Source organism: Vanessa tameamea, chromosome 16, assembly GCF_037043105.1.
Source record: "Vanessa tameamea isolate UH-Manoa-2023 chromosome 16, ilVanTame1 primary haplotype, whole genome shotgun sequence".
Classification (NCBI taxonomy): domain Eukaryota; kingdom Metazoa; phylum Arthropoda; class Insecta; order Lepidoptera; family Nymphalidae; genus Vanessa; species Vanessa tameamea.
The window spans coordinates 8,043,738-8,068,180 of NC_087324.1; the positions used below are offsets into that span (position 1 = coordinate 8,043,738).

Consider the following 24,443-nt stretch of genomic DNA (forward strand, 5'->3'; position numbering starts at 1 on the left):
TTTAACTACCTATTAAGTTTGAATTTTTGTATTGAATATATTTGTGCGTTCCTCCTTCTATGTAATCAATAATAATAAATTTATATTTCAATTTCAAAATAAGGTTTCTTAAATTAAGACTTGAATGAGCTCAAGGAAAGCAATAAATTTTCGTGTTCGAGTTATTTTAATACCGAATTTTGTAATCTTAGTTGTTCCAACATAACCATAATGCTAGACCGACCACCTACTAATCTGAAGGTCGTAGATATAATCCTGACTCCTTGGGTTGTACCGTTTAAAATAAGAATAAGACATAATGTACTACGATCATACATTAACAAACTTGTAGAATGTGAGTGCAAAATGACTTATCTACTCTACTCTATCGTAGGATAGAATTGAATGAAATATATTTCGATTGTTATCGCTGTCATTGCACTTATCTTTTCTTGTTAAATAATTAAAATTTGCGTTGCTATATCAATCATCTGTAATGGAGGACGAAAATTCCCGGCATATAAACAAGATTTATTCTCTATATTATGTTTGTTCTTTAATATAAACGTTTAGTAATCGTTATTCTATCCTTCCAAAGCCGGGGGGCAGCTAGTAGATATATAATATATGTAAGATCTAGTTTTGTATGAAGTCATAGTAACTAACTGATGTAAACTTTGATTACCTTAAAATGTGTCGCGTGTTACGACGTAGTTATCTTCTATTTCTATAAGAGCAATCACGATCGCAATATGCTTTGTTCGTAATAAAACCTAGTACGTTCCACATTTACATTCCACAAATAGTCGGTTTTATTTTAAAATATTTATATAATATTTACTTGAATAATATTAAATATATAATATTAAATTGATATAAGGAATGGTTAATATTTCTAACTGCGCTAATGTCTATATACGGTGGTGACCACTTACCATCGGGTGGTCCATTTTGCCATCTGCCTATATTTTTAAAATATCACTAAGTGACCCATTTACTGTCTAGTAAATGGGTCACCTAGTGATATATATTATATTCCTCTACTGAAATTATTTTGGCTCACTCAGCATTCAAACCGGAACTGAGCAATACAAGGTATTATTGTCCCACCGAGACAGGCCTGCACGAAGCCGTCGCCAGTATTTTAAGTTTTCGCTACAAAATAATTGCGGTTGTTTTAATTTTTTTTTTTATGTTTCAGCTTTAGTAATAAAATAGCATTATTTAATTAATTACATTTAGAAAGTTTGTTCCTGATATTGCGTGACGACGGCAAGCACTTCATTGTATTCCCTAGCAACGTGGTGTACACGTGTTTATGAATCGTTTTAATTTCGTCCTCTTTGAAGGGCATTTGATTGCGAAACGAGGCTACAGCTCTGTTGGAGATTGTTCGAGAGAAATTCTGTAGTTGACATTTCTCTTGCAAAGCATCGTGTGTAAACGACTTCAACGTTAATGTTGCCATTATTTGAAGAACATTGAATTTAAATAGTTTGCTAGAATTGTTTCGGTTTCACATCAGAAATATTAATTATGTGTTACGTAACATATATTTGCTTGAAATAATCAAAGTAATTAAAGGAAAGTATTTATATATATATACAAAGTAATTAAAGGTAAGTAAGAATTTGAAATTGATGATTTTTTTTTAATAATAAGGAGTAGGTTGCAACCACCACTTTCCTTAAGATAATTTTGGATGGAAAACAAAAGCCACCTAAAGCAAAATGACTGAAATAAAATCGACGTTCGACGTGTGTTAAATATATTTCGTTCGCTAATATTATTTATAACTGTTTCTCATAGTAGTCAACTACAAGGTCCAAGGTTAAACTCACTAAAAATGTCCTGTAGTGTCTCAAGGCGAGGCATTGCGGCGCCTAGTCGCCACTAAGTCGCTCCCAAACACTTAGCCTCATTCTTCAAAACATGAACCGAACATTTATCATTGCAAATGCCTGTAAGAATCTAAATGTCCTTAATGTTATTGCTAAACGTCTGTTGGTTAGAAAATTGCACACATTGAAAACAAATCTACCTATAAGTTTTTATGAAGATCAGAAGTGTTTTCACTTAGATAGTCATACTTAGAAATTACCTTATTAAAGAGAATAAATAAAGGATGTTTTTCTATTTACGCCTATTAGCTTTATCTATACTTATAAATTAGAAGACGTTTTTATTGTAATAACTAACTGAAACAACTACTAACCCAAAATACGTAACACTTATTACATCAGAACATGCAGCACGCTTCGGAGAAGGTTTCGATATATAATATTAGTAGTTGCGCTTCGCAACTTCACTCGCTTTAAATTTAGACTATTAATGAGTTAAATGTGAATAGGTCCTTGTAAACAATATTTGTCAACTATACCAAACTGTTTCGGAGAGATATAAAAGGGCTTCTTAATTGGAATTCCACTTTTTAATAATAAATGATTATTAATCAAAAAAGCTAAACAGTAAAGTGCCAAGTCTTCTCTCAATCTCTGTTTTAATAAATAAAATATGACGATAGCTATAGCTATTAACATTATACTTATATTGGTTATTGCTACACGATTCACATACGAAGGTTTGTTTAGGTTACAAAAAGGTTTTATTGTAGTTATTATTTTATTAAATGTAAATACGGATAGATGTAATACACACTAATAAATATACGCACCGTCTTTGTATGAGGTTGTTTTAACTAAAACAAATGCCAAATGCCTTGGCATTGCCATTAAACAACGACTTCGGTAGCTATACTTATCAGCATGGTGAATGTTAAATTCGAAACGGTAAATAATTTGAGCGCGAGCCACAACTCAATAAATCTTTACACGCATAATACTTTAGCTTGAGTCAAATGTAAGGTGTAATTTTAAATATTATGTTGAAACAGTGGGACCGTAAAGTTATATGAGTAAATGTGTTTTACCAATTAAATCATATCTATGAGGTGAAACGAGTTTGACGATGACTTCCCTCAAGCATGGAGTGAACCTGAGTCGGCGTGCATGTAGGCCTTACATCAAGTTTTTGGCTGCTGCTGCTTTCCTAGCTGTTGCGGTAGCGAGTCCTATCGAAGTGAGTATATATTTTTATTATATTACCTATATCTGTATTTGTGTAGTATAGTTAGTCAAACGACCGTTACTTTACTGGTTTAGCCCATACTGGCTTCTCTTATCAAATTAACAACATTAAGATGCTAAAACTGAATGTTATTTTATTCAAGAACGTTCGGCATCTTTTTAGTTTGTCCAGCATGCATTGATACAACTTCATAGTTTAAAATGATATAATAGTTATAAAAAAACACGCGAAAGAATAACTAAGACTCTAGGAGGCCGCTGCGTAGGCAATCTCTATTGCCAGACTTTTTTTTTATTTCGTTATACTTGCGATCTCGGCCAGGATACAACGACATCTTTTTTATTTTTTTTTTCACATTTTATATTGTGTTAATATCTACCGTTAACACGAACCAATTTTCAAGTAAAGACGTCTCGAAGAAAAATCACATTGAAATATTCCGTTAGATACCTGTGTATGGAAATTGTACATGTTAAAAATAATGTATAGTTTTGTGGAACTATTTTATGCATTGTACCTACACATGCACCTTTATGTGTTTCAGCATTTAAAATCGTGGGTGCATTTCGCTGATATATTTTCATGTACATTCTAGAAACTTTATTTTATCAAAAGATGAAAATATTTTTGTACACGTTTATTTTTAAAGACAAACAGCTAATGAAAGATAATAAATTCAAGGTCAAAATATTTTGAAATGTATGTACATGTATGTAATTGATTTCTTATTCGCAGTAACAATGAAAATTACTTTTCCAATCTAAATAAGTTTAGAATTCACGGATCATTATAGTATTAACACTAAACAATAAAAGTCCTACTTGCTTGGTAAAGACGTATTGTCCTTAAAATTAAAGTTTTAAAGTTTATTCCACTACGCTGCTCTAATGCATTGTATATATAATAATGGTATTAAACCTCTGTAATGTAGCGTGCAAAGGTAATAGTAATAAATAGTATACCGCTCCACAGTAATAAATTTCACTTCTGGGTTCAGGCGTTCTATTGGCTTGGAGCTTAATCTACCACGCTGCCCCAGTGCGGATTGATCGATACATTTAAAGAACACGTGGCAGGATTTCAACCGATACAATATGTTTCTTGCATGCTTAATGCATTGACATTTTATGTTGACGATCACGATATATTTTTGATTGCGGACCAATTATAAACACAAATTAAATGATTTGATTTCAATAAAAATCAGTTTAATAAATATTTATGGAAATACACGACCACATACATAACCTGTAGGTCAATTAACTGCTGCGTTAGACTAACTATAATTATATTTGATTATGGTGGCAAGCTTGTACGACTGCAAAACGTGAGGATGCAGGTTAAAATGCCACGGTTTTCCTGTCTAGAAGTTCTCAATAGTAGCCCGTAGATGTTTGCAGTTACACTTCCGTGCCTGATAAATACTTAATCAGGTTGTCCCGCACTTCATTTCTCTCCGATTGCCTTCCTATCGAACTATATATCTATTGAACTTACAGTTTATTCTGTTAAGTTCGATGCTGAGAATTTATTAAAAAATTATCTCAAATAAATTATTAAAATAATCGTAACGTTTATTTTATAAAAGATAATGTCCAGTTTTGGAATAAAGTTCCCTTATTTAGGTCTCATCTGCGCTCATGTTGGCTTTGGTTGTGAACAAAGTTTAGTTCACCTTTGCTTTTTAGTATTACTTGTCTTATACCTGTTGATACAAAACATTGCTGATTTGCGGTAGATTAACCAAAGGGATCTATCCAGACTCGGGTCTGGTAAAAGTCTTACCGATAAAAATCAATGTGATAAATGCATTTATATAAAAAAACTAGATAGAAACTGAGCCAAGATAGCTCAGTGGTTAAAAAAGTAAGTCTCAAAAATTGCAGACTGAAACCCACAAAACCCTGTGGCAAGCAATTTCTAGTGCTCGGCTGTGAAGGAAATTTTCTTGATGTGTTACCATTCAAATCGCCGAAACAGTATGGTAGAATCTTCTCCACTCTTCTCCACTCCAAAGAAGGTGGCCTTACATCAGCAGTAACAAACCTACAGACTGATACCAAAACGAATATATATTTATTAAGTCTAATATTATGTAGGTACTGGTAAAGGTAAAATTCTTTCTGGTGGTCTTAAAGATTAAATAGAAAAATGTTTATGTTTTGTTATAATATTTTTTATTTTATAATAATAATTTAGAGTTTATTGGGAGCAAAATGTATAAAGATAAGTCTAATGAATATCTATTGCCAAGGTCACATAAACCGGCAAAGTGTCTGCAGAAAGGTCAAGATACAATCTGCAGCTGGCAAGAATTCAGCCTCACTCCGCAGAATTTAAACAATGGTTTAAATAAGTTACCAAAATTATGGATAACGATCTATACTTTATATATCGCATTGATGATGTTTTTTAATAGTTTCTTTTTTTTTTAATTTAGACTATAAAATTTCATATTCCAAAAGCATCGTTAAATTTTGTAGCATGATAACAGATAACCTATTAATATTTAATACGAAGAGCGTTTTCACATACAAAAATATAAGGAGAACAGGGCAGGTGTTTAGTGGCCAATGCGTTAAATCAAGATTTAAGCTATTTTTATTTCAAATTTCAATTAAAATCGAAATAAGTTCAATTTTTTTGCGTGATGAAGTAACAAACCCATCTATCTTCATAAACTTTTACCTTTATTATATAAGTAGGTTAGAAAATAATTCAATGTAAAAAGAGATTAAAATGAAATACAAAATAAAATGAATCTCTATATATGTTCATTTGTAGTAGTTGCTGATAATATTGATTAAATAAAAACATATATTTAAAGGTTAGCTTTATTTTATTATCCTATAACATTAAGCTTTACTAGATGTATAAGATGAAACTGAAAATCAGTTGTTGTACGTTATAAAATAGGCTCTTACCTTTACTTGTGATGTAAGTTTTTTTGCGAAAGTACTTTGGTTGGTTAGACAAAATAGATATTTGTATACAATAACAGTTATCGTTGAACTTATTGTTATCGTGTTCTTTATTCAGAACAATATGTATCTTTTGGAACAAAAATGAAAACTTACTAATGGAGTTAAATAAAAAAAAAAATATAAACTTTTCTTTTATTAACAGTGTTCCTTTATCAAATCTAATGAAAATATTATTTATTCAAGTAGTCTCATAAAATCACTTTTGAATCGTCATGTTACAGTACGCATGTCGTACGTCATGTAAAGCTACCACGCTTCGTAAAGTAGATTCTACCGAGTAGAACTGAAATCAGGAAATTCAGTAGTTACAACGACAATAAGTACCAATAAATACTAAGACCACGTTGAAATTAAATGATGAAAATATGTTTGCTGTGAAATATAACAAATATAACAGCAAATATTTAAAAGTGATTACCTGTATGTATGAGTTATGAACATTTCAAATGAAATGAATGGTTAAAAATGAATCAATTAATTTTCATACATTCATAATATATATAATTTAAAGACAAATAGAAAGCTGTTATTTTTAAACTAAACCGCCTTTGTAGTTATCATATAAATATAATTTTGTAAAAGTTATAATATAGTTGAACAGTAAGTTTATATGGTGCAATTTTTTTAAGAAACTGTATTATATAATGTAGATTTTAACAAGAACTCATCTTTGGGATAGAAATTATCGTTAACGTCACCATGAAATCCAACCGCTGTAAATATTTTCGGTTATTTTGATTCAGCTCAGCAATTGCTCAATCAGACAATATTAAATTCTAAGGAGATAATCAAGATGACGTAAAATTTTTAAAAATGCACAAACAAAATTTACAATATTAACCGTTTTATATGTAAACGAACATATTTAAACATATATTGGCCTTTCAATAATATATGATCTAATAAGTACATATTAAAGCTATTTAAATAACAATATTGCTCAATTTTATTCTCCATATTAACTTTCCTTAATTGTATGATCAAGAAAAAACGGCTTAGGTATTATAATAGATTTTTTCTATTACATGAATTTTAATTATAAATTTTATAATTTGTATATTAAATATAATTGAGCCTACACGAGCTGTTAGTAAAGTTTTTAATTTTTTTCTTAATTGATATTGACAGTAATTAAAAAACTCAATTAACAGTGTTAAGGAGTGGTATTAATATTATGAAACGATATAAAAATGTTTAAAGAGTCTAAAGTTTCATTGTTATTCTTTAATTTGTTAAGTATCTTCGAGATATTTAATAAATTGTATTGGATTGGTTCCTTATTATATGGTATTGAAAAAATATAATTAATTGATTATACCTGTCAGTCAAATGTTTACGTTAGGCATACCCATTAAATAATTTCGTTCAAGTCTACGATAGAACCGATCAAAATCAATCCATAATTATAGATCGTTAAAAAATTATGATTTCTTAGCCGACAACATATATCCGCAAAATTTGTATGACTGTGGTATTTCGATATTAAATTCTTAGTTTAATGGCTTTTAGTTGTACTGACAGGGCACAGATTATTTCTTATTTCGATATTAAATCCATAAAATTCAATGACATCACAGTTCAACGGGCGGCCATGTTTGACGTTTATGGGTGCGTTCAGAAAGTGTGTTCCAAATAATAATTTCGTACTGAGGTAGTTAGTATATTTACATTTGCTTAGTTTTATTTATTTTACCCGAGCGGGTTTTCATCTAGTACCCATTATATTTAATACCTATATTATATTTTTGTATGTCTTATACTATTAAACTCGATGGCAAAAAGCCATGAATAATATTAATACATTATTTTAAATGTATGCTTCAATATCTTCTCAGAAGATCAACACCCTATTAGTTTTGTTTATTAGCAAATATAATGAAAGCTGGATTTTGGGGATAACAACAAAGAATGAAGTACGTTTGTCCATTATATGTAAAAAAAAAAATTATTGACAAAAATAAATGTATTTTACAAAAAAAAAAAACACTTCAATGAGTTCATTTTAGCGCTATTGCATTGATTTACCTTAAATCGCTGGAAAAGGTTGTTTAAGTTTTGTTTTAAAATGATTCGTTACCTAAAAATTTTGACTTATATATAACACAATCGGTGACTAATTCGTATTTGTAAATATATTTGTTTATTGTTATAACAAGTAGCTTAAAAATAAAAAGAAACAAATTAATGTTATTTCTTATATATTTCTAGAGCACTACAAAACAGAGTCCGTCCATAACAGTCGATGGGATCTCCACGTATCCAGGGCTCGGTTTCGGGCCTATGGGCCCGGTGGCTCCGATGCCAGGAGAGCCGCCAGGCACTCAGCTACGACAACAACAGGAAACGACGACGGAAACCACGACCACCGCCAAACCAAAGAAGGAAAGGACATTTGTTATAGCAGCCGTGGAATTCCACAGAGTCGAGACCCCGTTTCTAATTGGCGTTTGGATTTTCTTTGCCAGTCTCGCTAAAATAGGTAGGACTCTTCTACATTCTTATTTAATATAGTATGTGTATTTTGAAAACAGTGACATTTCAAATCGATTTCTATTACGATTATTAGTAGGTATCAATATTTAATTTAATGAACATTTATACATATTCAGCCAAATATAAAATAAAAAGAAACGCAGTCCGCCTGATCATATGGACATTCTTACGTTGATTTTGATAAAATTCGTTATGAGCATTGCTTTAAACCAATATTTAGAAAAATTATACACTTGACACTGACAGATTGTGTGAATCGGATATATTCCGTCGTATGAATTAAAATACTATCTGTTTTTATAATCAGGCAGAATCATACGAAAATTTCGATATTAGTTAATAGTAGTTTCGCATTAGATGCTATTTATATCGACACGTGCAGAGTATCAGCCGTTAGTACGTGTAGGTCATTCATGTTGTAGACAGAATTAGAACAATGAAAATAGCAACACATTAATTACTTTTAAGAGCTTGTAGTCAAGACTTCACTCGAATCACTTACAGGATGCGACTCACGGTAACTTCAGAGCTTTCTACGTAACTATTAAGTATAAACTCGCTTTTAGCTACAACGTAATAGCACTTATGTAGAATACAAATTTACTAGGTAGGTTTTCATATAATTACATTTAAAGGCATTTGTGTCATTTCTGCATATTTTTTTATATAAGAAACCCAATATTCTAAATACTATTTACATTAGAATCTATATACTTTTATCTCAACATCGATCGTTGAATATTTTTTAATTTCACGCTCATTGTAAAGCCGAAACCGAAGCAATTATAAATCTACAGAAATTTAACTTAAGTCAAAAGAAAAAACCGTTTTAATTTGCATTTCACATTAGACACTGTTTTCAATGGCCATCATTCAAATTTAAAATTCAATCATAAAATTATATTAAGAGCACAGTTCTGTAATTTTTACTTTAATATCAATAGTATAAAAAATGATCGATTTTGTCTTTAGTGCATCTCTTGAAAATTTAAAATTCATATTATAAAAACTCATATACATATTGGGTAGAAAATCTTCTGAAATAATAAGGCAACATGTACTTTTTATGCATTGTTATGTATAAATGAGATTTGAACAATAAATATTGTACCAATTTTTTATAATATTATTATAAGGACAGCTTAAGAACTCGAATTCCATGCATATTTTGAGCGTTGCCTGGATTTTTTTTGTCGTCTAACAGTAAATACATTTTTGCGTTTTCCTTTTAATAAGCTTCTTCGATGTTTAGTCTTGCTTACATTTACGTGTGAAATACTATTAATTCTATCATTCTTGGTAACTTTTTGGCTGATTCTTTTAGATACTGGTAGGTAATATGCTAATACTTGATTTGTACAAGGTTTACCTGTAGGAACAGTTACAAAAGGAGATGCTGTTGATTTTGGACTAAAATCAGTATACACCCTACCAGTTTGTTTCCCATGTGATGGACAATCAGCATCAATTTCCAAAGAAGAAGTTGTAAAAATTGACATAGACATTTCTTCGCCAGAAAAAGGATGTGTATATTTATCTTCATATCGTAGAGTATGAAATTTATTGGAATATTTTCCAGTTTTGCTTATTGACTTTAAGTTAAATGAATTGCTAGATGTCTTTGAATAAAGCAATGAATCTCGGGGAGAAAAGACCTTATTTCTAAATTGACAACCCACGTCTCTAATATATACAATTGCATCGACGCTTGCTTTGTCTTTTAGATTAATATTTGGTATGCACTTGCAATCAATACAATCGTATTGACAAGATTTACTAGCCGTACAACACTTACATGGCATTGGACTAGGAAAATAAGGTGATAATGTTGGTGATATGCAAGTCATTTTAGGGTTCAAGGAAAATCTGGGCGAATATTCGCTAAAATACTCACACGTATTCTGTGTTGTGTTATAATGTTGGTCTTCAGTGGTAATGAGCGATTCTCCTTGATTCGCGAACATATATCTTTGTTCTGGACTACGATCAGTGCTAATAATCTCCTCATTTTTATTTAAAATGTCATCATAATAAAAGTTTTTAGCAAAAGGCACGCATAGAGGCAAATTAATACATCGAGGGTGGTGCAAGCAAGGCGGTATAAATTCACAATTATTTTTAAGAACATTTGCTCTTTGACAGGACGGCACAACAATGCATGGTGGGTGATGCCTACAAGCTTTTGTTATTCTTATCATTTTTGTTTTATTCCTTATTGTAGATACGTTTTCTACACATTTCGAACTTGTGTATGTTTCAGTGGGCAAAATTTGACAAATTGGTATCATTTCGCAAGGCGGACTATGACTGCAGATATCATTATTCTCTTTGTTAATAATATTTTCTTTCAAATTAATATTCTCATTTAAAGGAGAGTTATTTGGCTTCACATAATCTTCCTCTTCTGTAGTGCTTAAAATTTCAACTTTTTCTTTACATTTTGGACAAATTATGAGCTTTTTAGATTTAGCTTTAACTTTAATGTAATTTACTCTTGTTCTACTAACTACATTCTGTTTAGGTACAGTTTTGTGTTCCATATCACATTTTTCTATTGTTTCAGTAACGTTAATATTTATGGATTTACTGCCATGATTTTGATCACACTTAGAAACTTTCAATTTACCGTTTTTATTTTGTTTTAACAAATCTGACGCAAATTTTGTAGTACTAGTAATTTGATCGGCTACTGTTAGACATTTGTTATTTTTAGCCAGTTCAGTCAGAGACTTTTTATCTGTACATGGACAAGCATACGAAAATAATTGACATGGACAAGGGTCTTCAGTACGCTTCCCACGGTCTTTCTTCGTCGATATTTTTTCTTTTTGTTCTGGTTTATCATAATCCGTATGATATTTAGAGTACGACCAAAATTTTTGCTTTCGATCGTGTTTACGTTTGGCAAAAAGTTTTGCATCATAGTATGCATCATCGTTGTCATTAAGACAAATATCCGAAGATAGTTTTGGTTTATTTAAGCGTTTCTTCTTTACTTTTTTAACATTTATATGAAAACTATCCTGTAGACGTAACTTTGGTTGAATCAAAGTGGAACATTTTTGAACAATAGCTTCCGATTTACCACTAAATCCACTTAAATTGGTTTTATCGCCCACATTAATATTATTGCTTAAAACTGCTAGTTGAGGGATACAATGATACGAGTGTCTTTTAATTATTGTATCCAAGTCATAAAAAAAGGTGCTGGATGATCTTATAACGGATTTGTCACTACTATTTTTATTTAAAGCGTGATATTTTTCACTTGTAACGTAAGGTGTTTCTATAAAAGTAGATTCAATGCTATATGAATTTCTTTTATTATTGTAATTGCAACAATCTCTGTTGTTTTGTGTAACATACACATTTTTTCCTTTTTGAGTATGATAAACATTATGAAACTTTCTAGGAGTAAAAATGTCTACTAAGTTTGTTAAGGATTTTATTTGATTTCTTTTTAAGTTTAATGAATTATTCATATCTTAAATCGTTGTAAAACATTTAATGAAAAACAAACTATATCATTATCAAATTTTAACTTGTCTCGAAGCCACTTGGAAATTTTACAAATCTTTCAATGTTTTTAAGTAAATATTTTATAATTCAATATTTTGATATTGACACTGACTTATATATTAAGTCACAAATTTCTATCAGTAGCTCTATGGCTAAAGTGAAATAAAAGCGGCATATAAGACTTTTCTTTGTATTATTTATGAATCAGATAATATAAAATAATATGATAATTAATTCAATTTATGAGAATGATAAAATATGTACAAAAACTAATCAGTATTTCTTAGTAAGATTATAAATGCAAATACAATATTTTTCAAAAACATTTGAAAGAAAACCTTTTTGCATTTTACCCGCTTATAATTTTTACTTTGTATAATATCTAATGCCACGCACATATATAATTTAGTGGGATACCTCTATGTATAATATATTTTTAAATTAAAAAAGGAAAATGTTATTTCAAATTTAGCATTTGATAATGATGAAAAAACATAATACTCCGCTTTACGATTGACGTAGGTGGCAAACCTGATGCATATATAGTAAGTAGGTAGTTAATACGTAATAAACTTTTAAACAAATGTAAGATTATACAATACGTCACATATGTAAGTCTAGTACTATCGAAGACATATTAGGTCACAAAATATTCACCCACACTGAGTATTGTATGGAGCTTCATTTATTTATATTCAATGTGGCTTTTTATTTTTCAGGGTTTCACATGGCACCAAAATTGTCTAAAATGTTTCCGGAATCATGTTTGCTTATCTTTGTTGGAGTTTTAATTGGTGCTCTTCTTTTGAGTACTCACAGTGTCCATGTTCAGCCGCTCACACCTGACACGTTCTTTCTCTACATGTTACCGCCAATTATATTAGACGCTGGATATTTTATGCCTAATAGATTATTCTTCGACCATCTCGGAACTATTCTGCTGTTTGCCGTAGTTGGTACCGTGTTCAATACTTTAACAATAGGTACGTTGGTTTTACATATGATAAAAACAAAAGTATACCCGTACTTTTTAACGTGATTTTGTTGTGAGTAACAAACGTCTTGTTAATTTTGGATATTTATATAATATTTTATATAACTATTGATGCAAAGTAATCTTTGATATTGTATAAATAAATATTATTAAATTATTTCATGTGTTTTACGGTTTTGTGATTTGTACAATAACAATTATTTGTTAATAGGTGCGTCTTTATGGGCTTGTGGTCAAACTGGAATGTTTGGATGTACAACGCCATTACTGGACATGTTGTTATTTGGAGCACTGATCTCTGCAGTGGACCCAGTGGCAGTTCTTGCGGTTTTTGAAGAAATACATGTCGACGAAGTACTCTATATCGTTGTATTTGGAGAATCGTTACTTAATGATGCTGTTACTGTAGTATTGTACCATATGTTTGAGGCATATACGTAAGTAAATTACACAGCTATGATGTTTGAAAAAGTATCGAAAAACATAATAAAAATAACACCATTATTTTGCAGAGAGATGGGTGCATCTCGACTTATGTATACTGATTTCCTTGCTGGATTTGCATCTTTTCTGGTAGTAGCACTTGGTGGTACTTGCATTGGTGTCATATGGGGCTTTGGTACCGGCCTTGTAACTCGCTTCACTAATGAAGTGAGAGTTATTGAACCCATTTTTATATTCGTTATGGCATATTTAGCATATTTAAATGCTGAAATGTTCCACATGAGCGGAATATTAGCGTGAGTACCATACTTATTCAAAATATATCGTATAAAATGACACTTAAAACTGTAATAAAAACACTTATCCGCGTAACGTTTTTTATAAGTTAAAGGTTTTTACCATCAGATTGATCAGTATTAACGTGTTTATTTATTTATATTAGTATCACATTTTGCGGGATAACAATGAAGAACTATGTGGAAGGCAATATATCGCACAAATCACACACAACCATCAAATATACTATGAAGATGTTATCGTCTTCATCGGAAACAATTATATTCATGTTCCTCGGTGTGGCGACTGTCAACAACAACCATGATTGGAATACTTGGTTTGTCTTATTGACCATCGTTTTTTGCTCAGTCTTTCGCATAATAGGTGAGACATTAGTATTTCAATTATAAATTGCAACATAGCAGTAATTTAATCCATGTACATTCATAAACGTAGAGACGTTCCTAGTAAATATGCCATAAGCGTTTTGGTATTACAACGAATGATACCCAAAAAGGTTTGGAATTCTTCTATGTTGCACTTTTCTATACTTATTTTTATTTGAGTATATTTTCTGTTTCCATTAGCTAAATAAATAATCAATCAGTCTTAAAGACTTGTGTCTAGACCAATATGGAAAGAAATTATAAAATTAAAATGTTTATTTTGTTCTTTTAGGAGTTTATATATTTAGTGCAGTAGCTAATAAGTTCCGTCTGCACAAACTCAATACTGTTGAAAAATTCGTCATGTCATATGGAGGTAAAATATTTTTTTAGACGCATTTTTGTAATTTTTACACACATGTATACCTTTATAACAAAATTGAATGACCATTAAAACGTTTTTATTTCTATCTTGCTCCAAACATTGATGATATTACATTTTACCATCGACCCAATTCAAATAACTGCCAGTAATTCACACTAGCATGTTTATTTATGTGTGCAAGCAATAAAAGATTCTATGTAAACGACTACACCCATGGCCTAAATCTACTCTTACTACACAGGTCTTCGAGGCGCGGTCGCATTTGCTTTGGTACTATTAATAGACCCAGAAGTAGTGAAACTTCAGCCAATGTTCGTAACAACTACGATTGCAGTCATATACTTTACGGTATTCATTCAGGGAATAACAATAAAACCACTTGTGAAGATATTAAACGTCAAAACTGCAGAGAAGAGAAAGCCAACGATGAATGAACGTATACACGAGAGGGTAAATTTATTTGTATTAAAATTAAAATACATTCTATTCGTTGAGCAGATGTGGAAATTTCCTAAATTGCTGTTTAAATTCAGTTCATGGATCACTTGATGGCGGGCATAGAAGATATATCGGGAAAACATGGTAACCACCACATGCGAGATAAATTTAAGAGATTCGACAATAAATTTATAAGACCATTCTTGCTAAGGAACTATCAGGTAATAAACATGAATAAAATGCGTGATCAGTATTGATAGATAAACCTCTATTTTAATTAATTTGATTAAATTCTCAGGGAGCTGAGCCAAAGATTCTAGAGACTTATTCAAAGCTTGCTATGAGAGACGCCATTGAATACATGCAAAGGAATGCCTCGACCATTGGGAACATTTCCGGCGCTGAGTCAATGTCAGCAATCTTTAAGAATTATACTAATTCTAACTTCAATGGAAGGTATTTATTATTAACTAACGAAATTTCGATAAAAATACATCAGAATAAAATATCTTGGAATAATATTTCTAATATTTGCATAACAACATTTTGATTATTTTCAAAAAAGAAAATGTTTCAGCCCGAGTTTTACTCAATTAGATTCATCAACTTGGAATATCGACATGCAGGAATTGGAATATAATCCGTCCAAAAAGGATTTAACAGACGCTAGAATTCACCATTTGCTTGCTGAAGAACTATGCAAACCATATCGACGCGTAAGTGTTAATAGTTATGTTGATAATCACTATCACATCATGGCCAGTTGAATGTAATTCTCCCTACCCCAGGTCAGATTGAGTTGTAGGGCAAAAATCGAGAATACGATATTCTGTTTTGTTTCTAATTACTTATTCAAGACGATGAGATTTTCCATTAGTAATTGAGAACAACCAATGCATAAAAAACAGTTTATGCAATGAATATTTCTAATAATAAAAAATAAAACATTTAAATCGAAATTAAAATTAAAATGAACACTCAGAAATCTAAATATTTTGTCTGAACCCATTAATCAGATGTGCATTTAACGATAAATTTATAAAATCCTTTATTTATCTCCTTATATTTGTCTCCAGCACCGTCGTTTGAGTTACAGTCGACATGCCGTAAACGATCGTGATTTGGGCACACAGGTTAACTACAAAACGCATATGAATATACGCAGACTAGTGGGCGATCGCAAACACCACCATAAGCGCAGTAAGAGAGGCAAGCAAGTGAGTACATAGCGTTTAGATTAGACGAAACGTACGTGTTTAATTTTTAGATATTACGGCCATTGTTCTTTATTAGGAATTAAAACAAAAATTAAAATCAATAAAACCTTTATAAGTCATGAATATGTGCATGAACTATAGAGTACCTATACGTTAAAAATTATAAAATAATAAGAAAACGACACGAGCGATACAAATTACTTGGTGGCAGGGCTTTGTGCAAGCCCGTCTGGGTAGGTACCACCCACTCATGTGATATTCTACCGCCAAACCGAAGTACTCAGTATTGTTGTGCTCCGGTTTGAAGGGTGGTTGAGCCCGTGTAACTACAGGCACAACATCTTAGTTCCCAAGGTAGGTGGCGCATTGGCCATGTAAGGAATGGTGAATGTGATGGTGACCACTAACCCTCAGGTGGCACATTTGGTGATCCATCTACCGACAAAATAAAAAATAAATATATATGTAGCACATCGGTCAGTTTAATGACGTGCAATCTATGATAGCTTGGTAGTTAACCACTAGTGTGACATTTAAGTCACAACCATACAGAACCCACACTTAAGGCACTCTGATTCACAATCCAGAGTATTTCCATTTCCACTGTTGGACTCCAAATTATTACCAAATACTAAAATCTCATTATTTTTTCTTGTGTAATTTTTTTCAAAGATTTATGGTATTTCATCTATTCTTCAATCCATTCAAAAATCCCTGAAATAAGATTACTGTATTATTTAACATTTATTAATGAATTTTTAATACTTATTATTATCGGTTAATTGCATGTTGATGTTCAACGTTTTTTTTATTACAGGATGGAAAAAATCATGTAACTTTCCCCGAATTCCAGCAAAACGGTTCGGCCAAACAGTTCACGCACGGTAAAAAAAAATATTATAGATTAGGTACTTAATAATTCTTTAATACTAACACGAGTGTCAGTCGCATGCACGTGTGGGATCAGAAATTATTTATATTTTTTTGCAGGCACCATTATTCTTCTTTAATTTGCGACCAATTGATTTCTTAGTCGCTTTTTATACTTTTGGTATTACGCTTTTGTTTTATAAAATCACAAAGCTTATATTGCAAAGTTTTATGTTTTTGTATAATACACGCTATATTATGTTGCATACATGTGATCATAACTGTCTTTGATGTGTTTGAATTATAACATTACGCCCAACACGAATATATAAGTAAAAATATTTGAATTTGATATGTAAACGGTGATGTCAAGTAAGATTCAATAAATTATAAAAGATTTTAAAAATATTTTATATCTATATTCATTATTTTGTGGTTATTAATTTCAATCATAGTCAGTATGTATTGTCAACAGACTACATTGATGAAGTATTGCAAGAGGACGAGGAGCAGCCACGTCGTGAGAATGATGATGGCGGTATAACATTCACTGCAAAATCCCGTAGGTATTTTGCATGTGATACGTCGAATATCCTTATTTTGGATTTGAACATTTCTTTTACTGAATGTTTCTTGAACATTAAATACGTCTGTTGTTGACGTTTATCGTTTATAATTCAATTATTTATTAATTTCTTAATATGTTCAAATTCAGATAACCTTGTTGTTGTGGATAAAGTGTTGTTGGCTACTTATTTTACAGTTTACTTTTACTTACTTTAACAAATTATACTAAAATGTTATGGGATTAACAGATTGGTACGTATTTAAAAACTATAAATAAAACCTTCTTCCGACACAGTTATTTATATGAGAATGATAGCATGTTGAAAATTACGATTTATAAATATTTTTTTTAACGATTAAATTAAAAGTTATTATGAAATCAAACCGATAGCTTAGTCGCTTGTATTTTGATGCGCGTGTGTCTTCATTTTATACATTTAATTGACTAATATTATACCTAAAAAAACGCTAAGTTTGCTAGTATGAATTCTGTGACGTAACCCTTTTATACGTATTTTTCACTTGCTCATATCCGCTTTTTACCATTTTTTTGTGTTTGATCGTCGTTTTCTTCCCTTCTGGCAACTTCATGTGGCACCGCAAACTAACAAATACTCTCGAAACCTGGCGATCCTAAATTATCAGCTGGATACGATGAAGTCAGTCCAACGTCGTCGCATAAAGAGAATAGTAGTTCTCTTCTAAATCAATTGGCTAACCTGCCTGGCTTCAATCCTCTGAAAGCGAGAATCGTAAAACAGTACGCTAAAACACCTGAAGAGATACTGCCGACAGCTGTTGAGAAATCTTTACCGTGGAGAAGGGACAGATCCACGTATAACTTCGGTATGTGTATTAACAAAAATTTAAAACAACAATTGTTCGCTTCTGGATGACCAAAGGTTTACTTTAAAGCGCATTCTGCTTGAGCTATATCTTTATGTTATTGTTATATAGTATCGGCGCTTTTTTGGTCATCTGACCAACAAAAATTGAGATTCCCTTGCATGTCGATGTCCTTCTAATTTATATGTGATCTCGTAGATGTTTGTTACAGTCATCATTATAGAATAAGAAAACCAATTGTTCGAGAACTAATATTTACATTATATTTTAACTATAATATAAAAACAGTAACTAATATATTTTTTAAATAATAATAAATCTTGTATATTTGGTTTTCTACTATTGTACGCAAGGCGCATTACGTTAGTATATTGTATGTTATCATCATAATTTATTCAAATATGTCATTTAAGATCAATTTTATTCCATTTTGACTAATGAAACTTTTTAAAAAACATACGCATGGGATTTGTAAGTATTTGTCTTTCAGCAATTTTATATCTTATGTTATATAATTAAAAGTTAAATTATATGTTAAAAGTTTAATTTAATTACAAAAGCAATGAATATTATTTGTAAACTTCCGTTTGAATTATTGCCAATATCAAAATAGCAAATGCATTTTCCGCGACCATTGCCAAATATTAGAAGCATGAGGTAATTATATTACTATATTTAAGGAAGAAATTAATTCGTTGTTTTTTTTTAGTTCCCAATGAAGACATTCTTGAAGAAGACGAGAGGCGAATGTCGGATGACAATGGTAGAGTATTTTATATCATAAGACATTCTTTTCTAAATATTTCGACAATTTGGTATGTTTTTGAATGTGGTCAAAATAAATTTGATTTACATAAAGGATCATATCTCATTCTGTATAGACACATATATGACAGTAGCGGAACAAGCCCGCGTCGCCACTCCGACGGCGACAGAGACAATGTTACCATGGAAACGGGAGGAAGCTGAAGGGACAACCGCCCTTAAGCAATCCGAGTTCCCCTCCTGGGCATCGAATAAAGAATACTTAGCTTATAGCTCACCCTCTGCCACTTTTCTAGGTAAGTTTTAAATAAAGATTATTTAATGTTTTTAAATGCAATTCTTAAGTATATAGAGATAGATATAAAAAATAAATAATTCAGAAGTTAAATTAATTCTAGTTTAGGTAGTAAGGTATCATATGTAATATTTTTCGTTATGGTATGTACTTTGTACACACAGCATACCAGTTGTCTGTAACCCACACCGCCTTCAGTTGTTATTTTTTATGACTCTGTTAATAAGTACTTTCTAGCACCCACCACGATATCGTTTAATTTAACCTGAGCAGATTAAATCCAATAATATCTTTCAAATTTTATTTAAAATTATTACTGTATTTAAAATTCCTTAGGTAGGTTAATTTTGGCATTCATGTAAATACATTGCTTATCCAGCACTTAAATAAAGAAATTAATTAATATTATAATATGTCGATATCTTCTCATACTTTTTTATTTTCCTTACTTTCCCCTACCCGTTGAAACACCCTCTACATCATCCCAATAGGCGGTATAGAGAAGCCAAAACACCCAAAATCTATCATAGGTCTTTTCCGAAGAGAGAGTTCTAGTTCAACGCAAGCTGCAGATCTACCGATTGCCTCTGATTCGGAAGGAAAAGCTGATTCTATTAAAGGTGATAGTTCATCTATGAAAGGAGAATCTTTATACTCACAACCGAAGCAAGGACCGAGTTTGCTGTCGAAAAGAAGTACAAGTCTCGGTGGCCCCTCGGTTCTACTCATGGAAGATGTGGCTCATTCAGATCCTCTTGGTGCATCGTCGCGACCGGCTAGTATTATGCAGGGACCACATCGAGGACAATGTAGACGCGGATCGATGCTGGAACTGACGGGGTATGTCATTAACTATATATCTAATAAATAAATATTTTAGAAACCTCATAGAATAATGATAGTAATGTTTTTTTATTTGATTTGTATATAAAAGCTTAAGAATAGTTTGTTTAATAATGAAGAGTATTTTTATATAACCTCATATTACAAAATATCTTTGGTGTTCATTTTAGATCTTTGTCACGTGATGCGATAACCGAAGAGAAATGCAGTAAATCATTGCCTGAGAGTGAGCGAATGGGAGTCCGACGACTTGCTCTGGGTCAGCAGAGTTTACCCAGGGAACCCTTCAATCGCCAGCTCACCATGGCCTCTAATCTTCTCACGAGCTCCTCGTCTGACGAATCGTCAGATGAGAACACCTGAGTGCGCCGCCGTGGTAACCAAGATAGGTTGCCACTGCTTAAATACAGAACACTAGAGTAGGTGCTGAATCTCAAGATTTCTTTCATATTTTTGTATGTAAAAGAATATTTTGTGATCAATCAAAGACCTTTTGGGCTGAAAAAATTTGACGCACAGTACTTTAACGATCTCTGTCTTAAATATTTACATATTATGTTTTATCGTGTAGTGACGATTGATGGAAACTTTTCATAAAAAAACAATTAGTCAACAATATGTTTTTCGAATCGTTTAATTTTTGTTTGTATAAAATTAACAAAACCAATTTATGCAGTTAGGCTCAAATGTTAGAACATTTTTGAGAGAACAGTATTACTTACATACTATGTAATTTTATATTTTTATTTTTTTATCACCAACCATACGAATCATACCAATAAAACAAAATGCTGGTAGTCAGTTCATACTCTTCAGTATTTTTCTATGCTCTTTTAATAAATATAAATTTTTCAACTGGTGATATTCTTCAATCAAATAAAAATAGATAATAATATTTATATAGAAAACAGTAGGTAATTTTAAAAAAAGTAGCGCGGTTTTCGAATTGTTTTTAAAAATGGCAACAATTGCCAATGACAATACATATATGGTTAAGTGTGATGTATATATAATAAATATTATGTAGATAATCATTGTTACATTAAAATCTCATAAATCTATAATAACTTCTTAATATATACTGACACAGTGACTGAATCCAAACAAATATTGTTGATTTTTTATAGATTGGCCGCAAAAACAAAATAGTCTTTGTAATATTGCATAATGCGGTATAAAAACCTACTTAAAAATTATGTTTTACGAATAAAGCACAATGGTTGTATCTAAATAGTGTACCTTGAGTGAAGAAATGCAGTTACTTGTTACCTGTATCAGTTACAACATTAAATATGTATCAAATGAGTCCCTGTAATTAAATAAGGGAATGTTTATAAGGGATCATTATTTTCGCTCTAAGGTACGGAATCCTAAAAAGTATGTTAATATTACTGTCATTGGCAATGTGACGTCACAATGTTAGAGATCTTTCTTAAGTTAGAAATTAAGCTGAATAAAGTGCTTGTAAGTTTGAAAGAATAGCTAGTTAGTCTAAAAGTTATATTGTTGCCATTAGAAAATTTAATTGTGTACTTAGATCAATTAAGAAACATTTATAAATACATTTAAGACAATTAGTACAATAATAGAGCTAGTACCCATTACATTGTTTTTTTCTTAATTTTCGTTCAATATATCTATTGTCCGAGTTTTAGTCTCATGGAGAGGCCTAAAACAATTTTATTTTAAAACATTTTAGGTACATATGAAGTTGATATGTGTAAGCTTAAAACCTAAAATAACACATTTTAGTTGTCGCTCGTGTTTATTTTATTTCCATAAAAATAAGTTGATTAAATTAAATTAACCACAAAACCTACGTACACCAAGGCTAGTGACGCAAAAATACACGAAAAATGAAATTTATAATATTGATTTATTTTTAGTTGATTGGATTTATTTTACTAAAAAGTTTCAACAGACAACAAATATAATGTCTTTATATTGAATAGTATGCTTTTTTAATATGAATATAATATTGAAGTACTTAGGTCGTATGCCTGTGTTGCATGACAAAAACAGCACGTATAAAGTATGGAGGAATTAATATTTTATTTTACTTATTGTCATCACGGGCGTTGTGATATTTATTGTAAATAGTGTTCTTATATTATGTATTTATTCTATCTAAGTAAAAATATGTTAATGCGTAGATAAAAAGTTGAAATATAGATAGAAGTTCGACAATAGTGGTAGTCTTAATTTTTTTAACACCCGATGATTTTCGAATTTCATCGAATGTATCTATTTATTTTGTTTTAAATACAGTTATATCCAAGCTTGTAATTACAATAAAGTATTTAACGTTATATTATGGCTACACTGATAGATCTAAAAGTGTTTTGAATCTAGAAGTACGAAATAAAAAAATACGATCAAGACTAGATGTATTGAACTTATTTTTTTTATTCGTCAATTAACTACCTACAAGTGATCTTTTTATACGATTTTACTGTTCTCCGTCTTCGTATTTGCTACTTTTTTGTGCAATGGTTATATTGTAATAGATTGTTTTATTTCATTTAAAGTACTTAGAACCTTTTTTGTAACAAACTTATTCGTCGTGTTCAATTTAACATTAACAAATGAAGTGTTACATACATTTGTAAATTTTATTAAACAAATTTGTAAATAAAAATAAACAATTGCTTTAAGCATAATATAGGTTTTAAAATTAATTACCGGTCGCACTTAATATTGCTACAAGCCATTTGATATGGTCTTATTAAACATCTAAACTAGAATATTAAGTGTACCTACTTAATATCAATAAGCTTTTCATGAACTATGGTGTGTCAATTGAAAAACAAATAGTGCCTAGCTTAGATAACCACAACTCATTGTTCAAATGATCTTAACATTATTGTACTATCATAAATAAATTAATTAAACGATAGAATGTAAAGCATTTCTTTGAAATAAATGATATGAATTGAATTGTTTCTTATTATTTCAATTCCACATTAATATTATTGCTACCAACCTCTTTTTAATTGTTGAATTTTTTCCATTATATTATAGATGAGCCTTGATGTTACAAGATGAGAATCTTAACCGAAGATTCAGAGTTCAAACCCTGGGCAAGGAACACTAAATGAATGTGCTTAATTTGTGTATATAATTAATCTCGTTCTTGGCGGTGAAATAAAACGTCGTAAACGTATATCCACCAAATCTCTCTGGAGTAGCGTGGTGGAGCTCCAAACCTTCTCCTCAAGCAAGAGAAGACTGTCAGGCAGTAGGATATTAAGAGATTGTTACTTTTTATCTTTAATACAAATTTAAACAACTTTGAATTTTCCACCTTTTCAAATATACCGAGGTTATCCTGAATTTTAACTAGATGGCGTTGCGTACGATATACCTAATGTGAAGTAAAATAAAAGTAAAAATCAAATATCTCGAATTTTTCGTGAAACTTTTAATAAAGTAAACAATTAGGTAGTATATCTTTCAATTTTAATTATTATTTATCCAATCGTTAATAACTTTTTGGACGATTCATATCACGTGATCAGTCAGACATACGTTCTAAAGATATAATTTATCTGTAGTTTGCTGTCCGCTCACTAGTCCGTATGCTTGTTGTGTAGTAGTTTTTCTTCCTGTTTATAATTTTCATGAAAAATAACGGAAAATGCCGCGTAACTGTAAACCTTTATGTTAAGATTTAAACCTTAATTATTTCACCACTATTATGTGTTAAGTTAATTGTTTATGTGTGTTATGAGTGGTAAAGTTATCAAGTCGAGAATGAAACATACTTTTGCATTGAAATAAATAATTAAAGCGGTAAGTGTCATCGAAATTAATAACGAGTAAATGGGCTTTTAAACATTTTTATCAGAGCTTGAATTTTTTTTAGTAGAATTTGCATACGTCAACTTTTTTTAATGGAAAGGAACCTTTCTAAATCTTTGTTATTGTTTACGATTTTTATTAAAGTTAATATGGGTATACTTGTTTACAATAACTAAATACTTCCACCTATCTCCTATAGCTATCCACCGAACAAAATGAATTCTATTGCCATTTATTTATCATGGATCCTAATC

At 30.8% G+C, this 24,443-nt stretch overlaps 3 protein-coding genes across 14 annotated transcripts in view; 2 read left to right on the top strand and 1 right to left on the bottom strand.

Annotated features, from left to right (window-relative positions):
- The window catches only part of LOC113402934 (sodium/hydrogen exchanger 3), a 37,181-nt gene extending 13,856 nt beyond the window's left edge, over nt 1–23,325 (top strand). For 3 of the 12 annotated variants that reach the window (XM_026643300.2, XM_064217284.1, XM_064217286.1), the window contains exons 2-20: nt 2,827–3,057; nt 8,259–8,529; nt 12,782–13,045; nt 13,268–13,493; nt 13,569–13,796; nt 13,943–14,160; nt 14,455–14,538; nt 14,789–14,997; nt 15,081–15,206; nt 15,284–15,441; nt 15,551–15,701; nt 16,062–16,202; nt 17,020–17,110; nt 17,548–17,634; nt 18,285–18,485; nt 19,195–19,248; nt 19,367–19,546; nt 20,037–20,385; nt 20,559–23,325. In XM_026643300.2, the coding sequence (XP_026499085.1) occupies nt 2,947–3,057; nt 8,259–8,529; nt 12,782–13,045; nt 13,268–13,493; nt 13,569–13,796; nt 13,943–14,160; nt 14,455–14,538; nt 14,789–14,997; nt 15,081–15,206; nt 15,284–15,441; nt 15,551–15,701; nt 16,062–16,202; nt 17,020–17,110; nt 17,548–17,634; nt 18,285–18,485; nt 19,195–19,248; nt 19,367–19,546; nt 20,037–20,385; nt 20,559–20,751 (3,342 nt within the window). In that variant the 5' untranslated portion in view covers nt 2,827–2,946 and the 3' untranslated portion in view covers nt 20,752–23,325. Of the gene's footprint in view, nt 1–2,730; nt 3,058–8,258; nt 8,530–12,781; nt 13,046–13,267; nt 13,494–13,568; nt 13,797–13,942; nt 14,161–14,454; nt 14,539–14,788; nt 14,998–15,080; nt 15,207–15,283; nt 15,442–15,550; nt 15,702–16,061; nt 16,203–17,019; nt 17,111–17,547; nt 17,635–18,284; nt 18,486–19,194; nt 19,249–19,366; nt 19,547–20,036; nt 20,386–20,558 lie in introns of all 12 variants that reach the window. The other 9 variants (XM_026643301.2, XM_026643299.2, XM_064217285.1 and 6 more) reach the window with 7 other exon arrangements.
- Nucleotides 9,686–12,112, bottom strand: LOC135193696 (uncharacterized). The gene has a single exon (XM_064217321.1). The coding sequence runs from the start codon at nt 12,023–12,025 to the stop codon at nt 9,686–9,688; it is 2,340 nt and encodes a 779-aa protein (XP_064073391.1). The 5' UTR covers nt 12,026–12,112.
- A 622-nt stretch (nt 23,326–23,947) lies between the features above and the next one.
- The window catches only part of LOC113402906 (protein phosphatase 1 regulatory subunit 16A), a 36,120-nt gene continuing 35,624 nt past the window's right edge, over nt 23,948–24,443 (top strand). The window contains exon 1 of the mRNA XM_026643262.2: nt 23,948–24,180. The gene's annotated coding sequence lies outside the window, so the exon portion shown is untranslated. The remainder of the gene's footprint in view (nt 24,181–24,443) is intronic.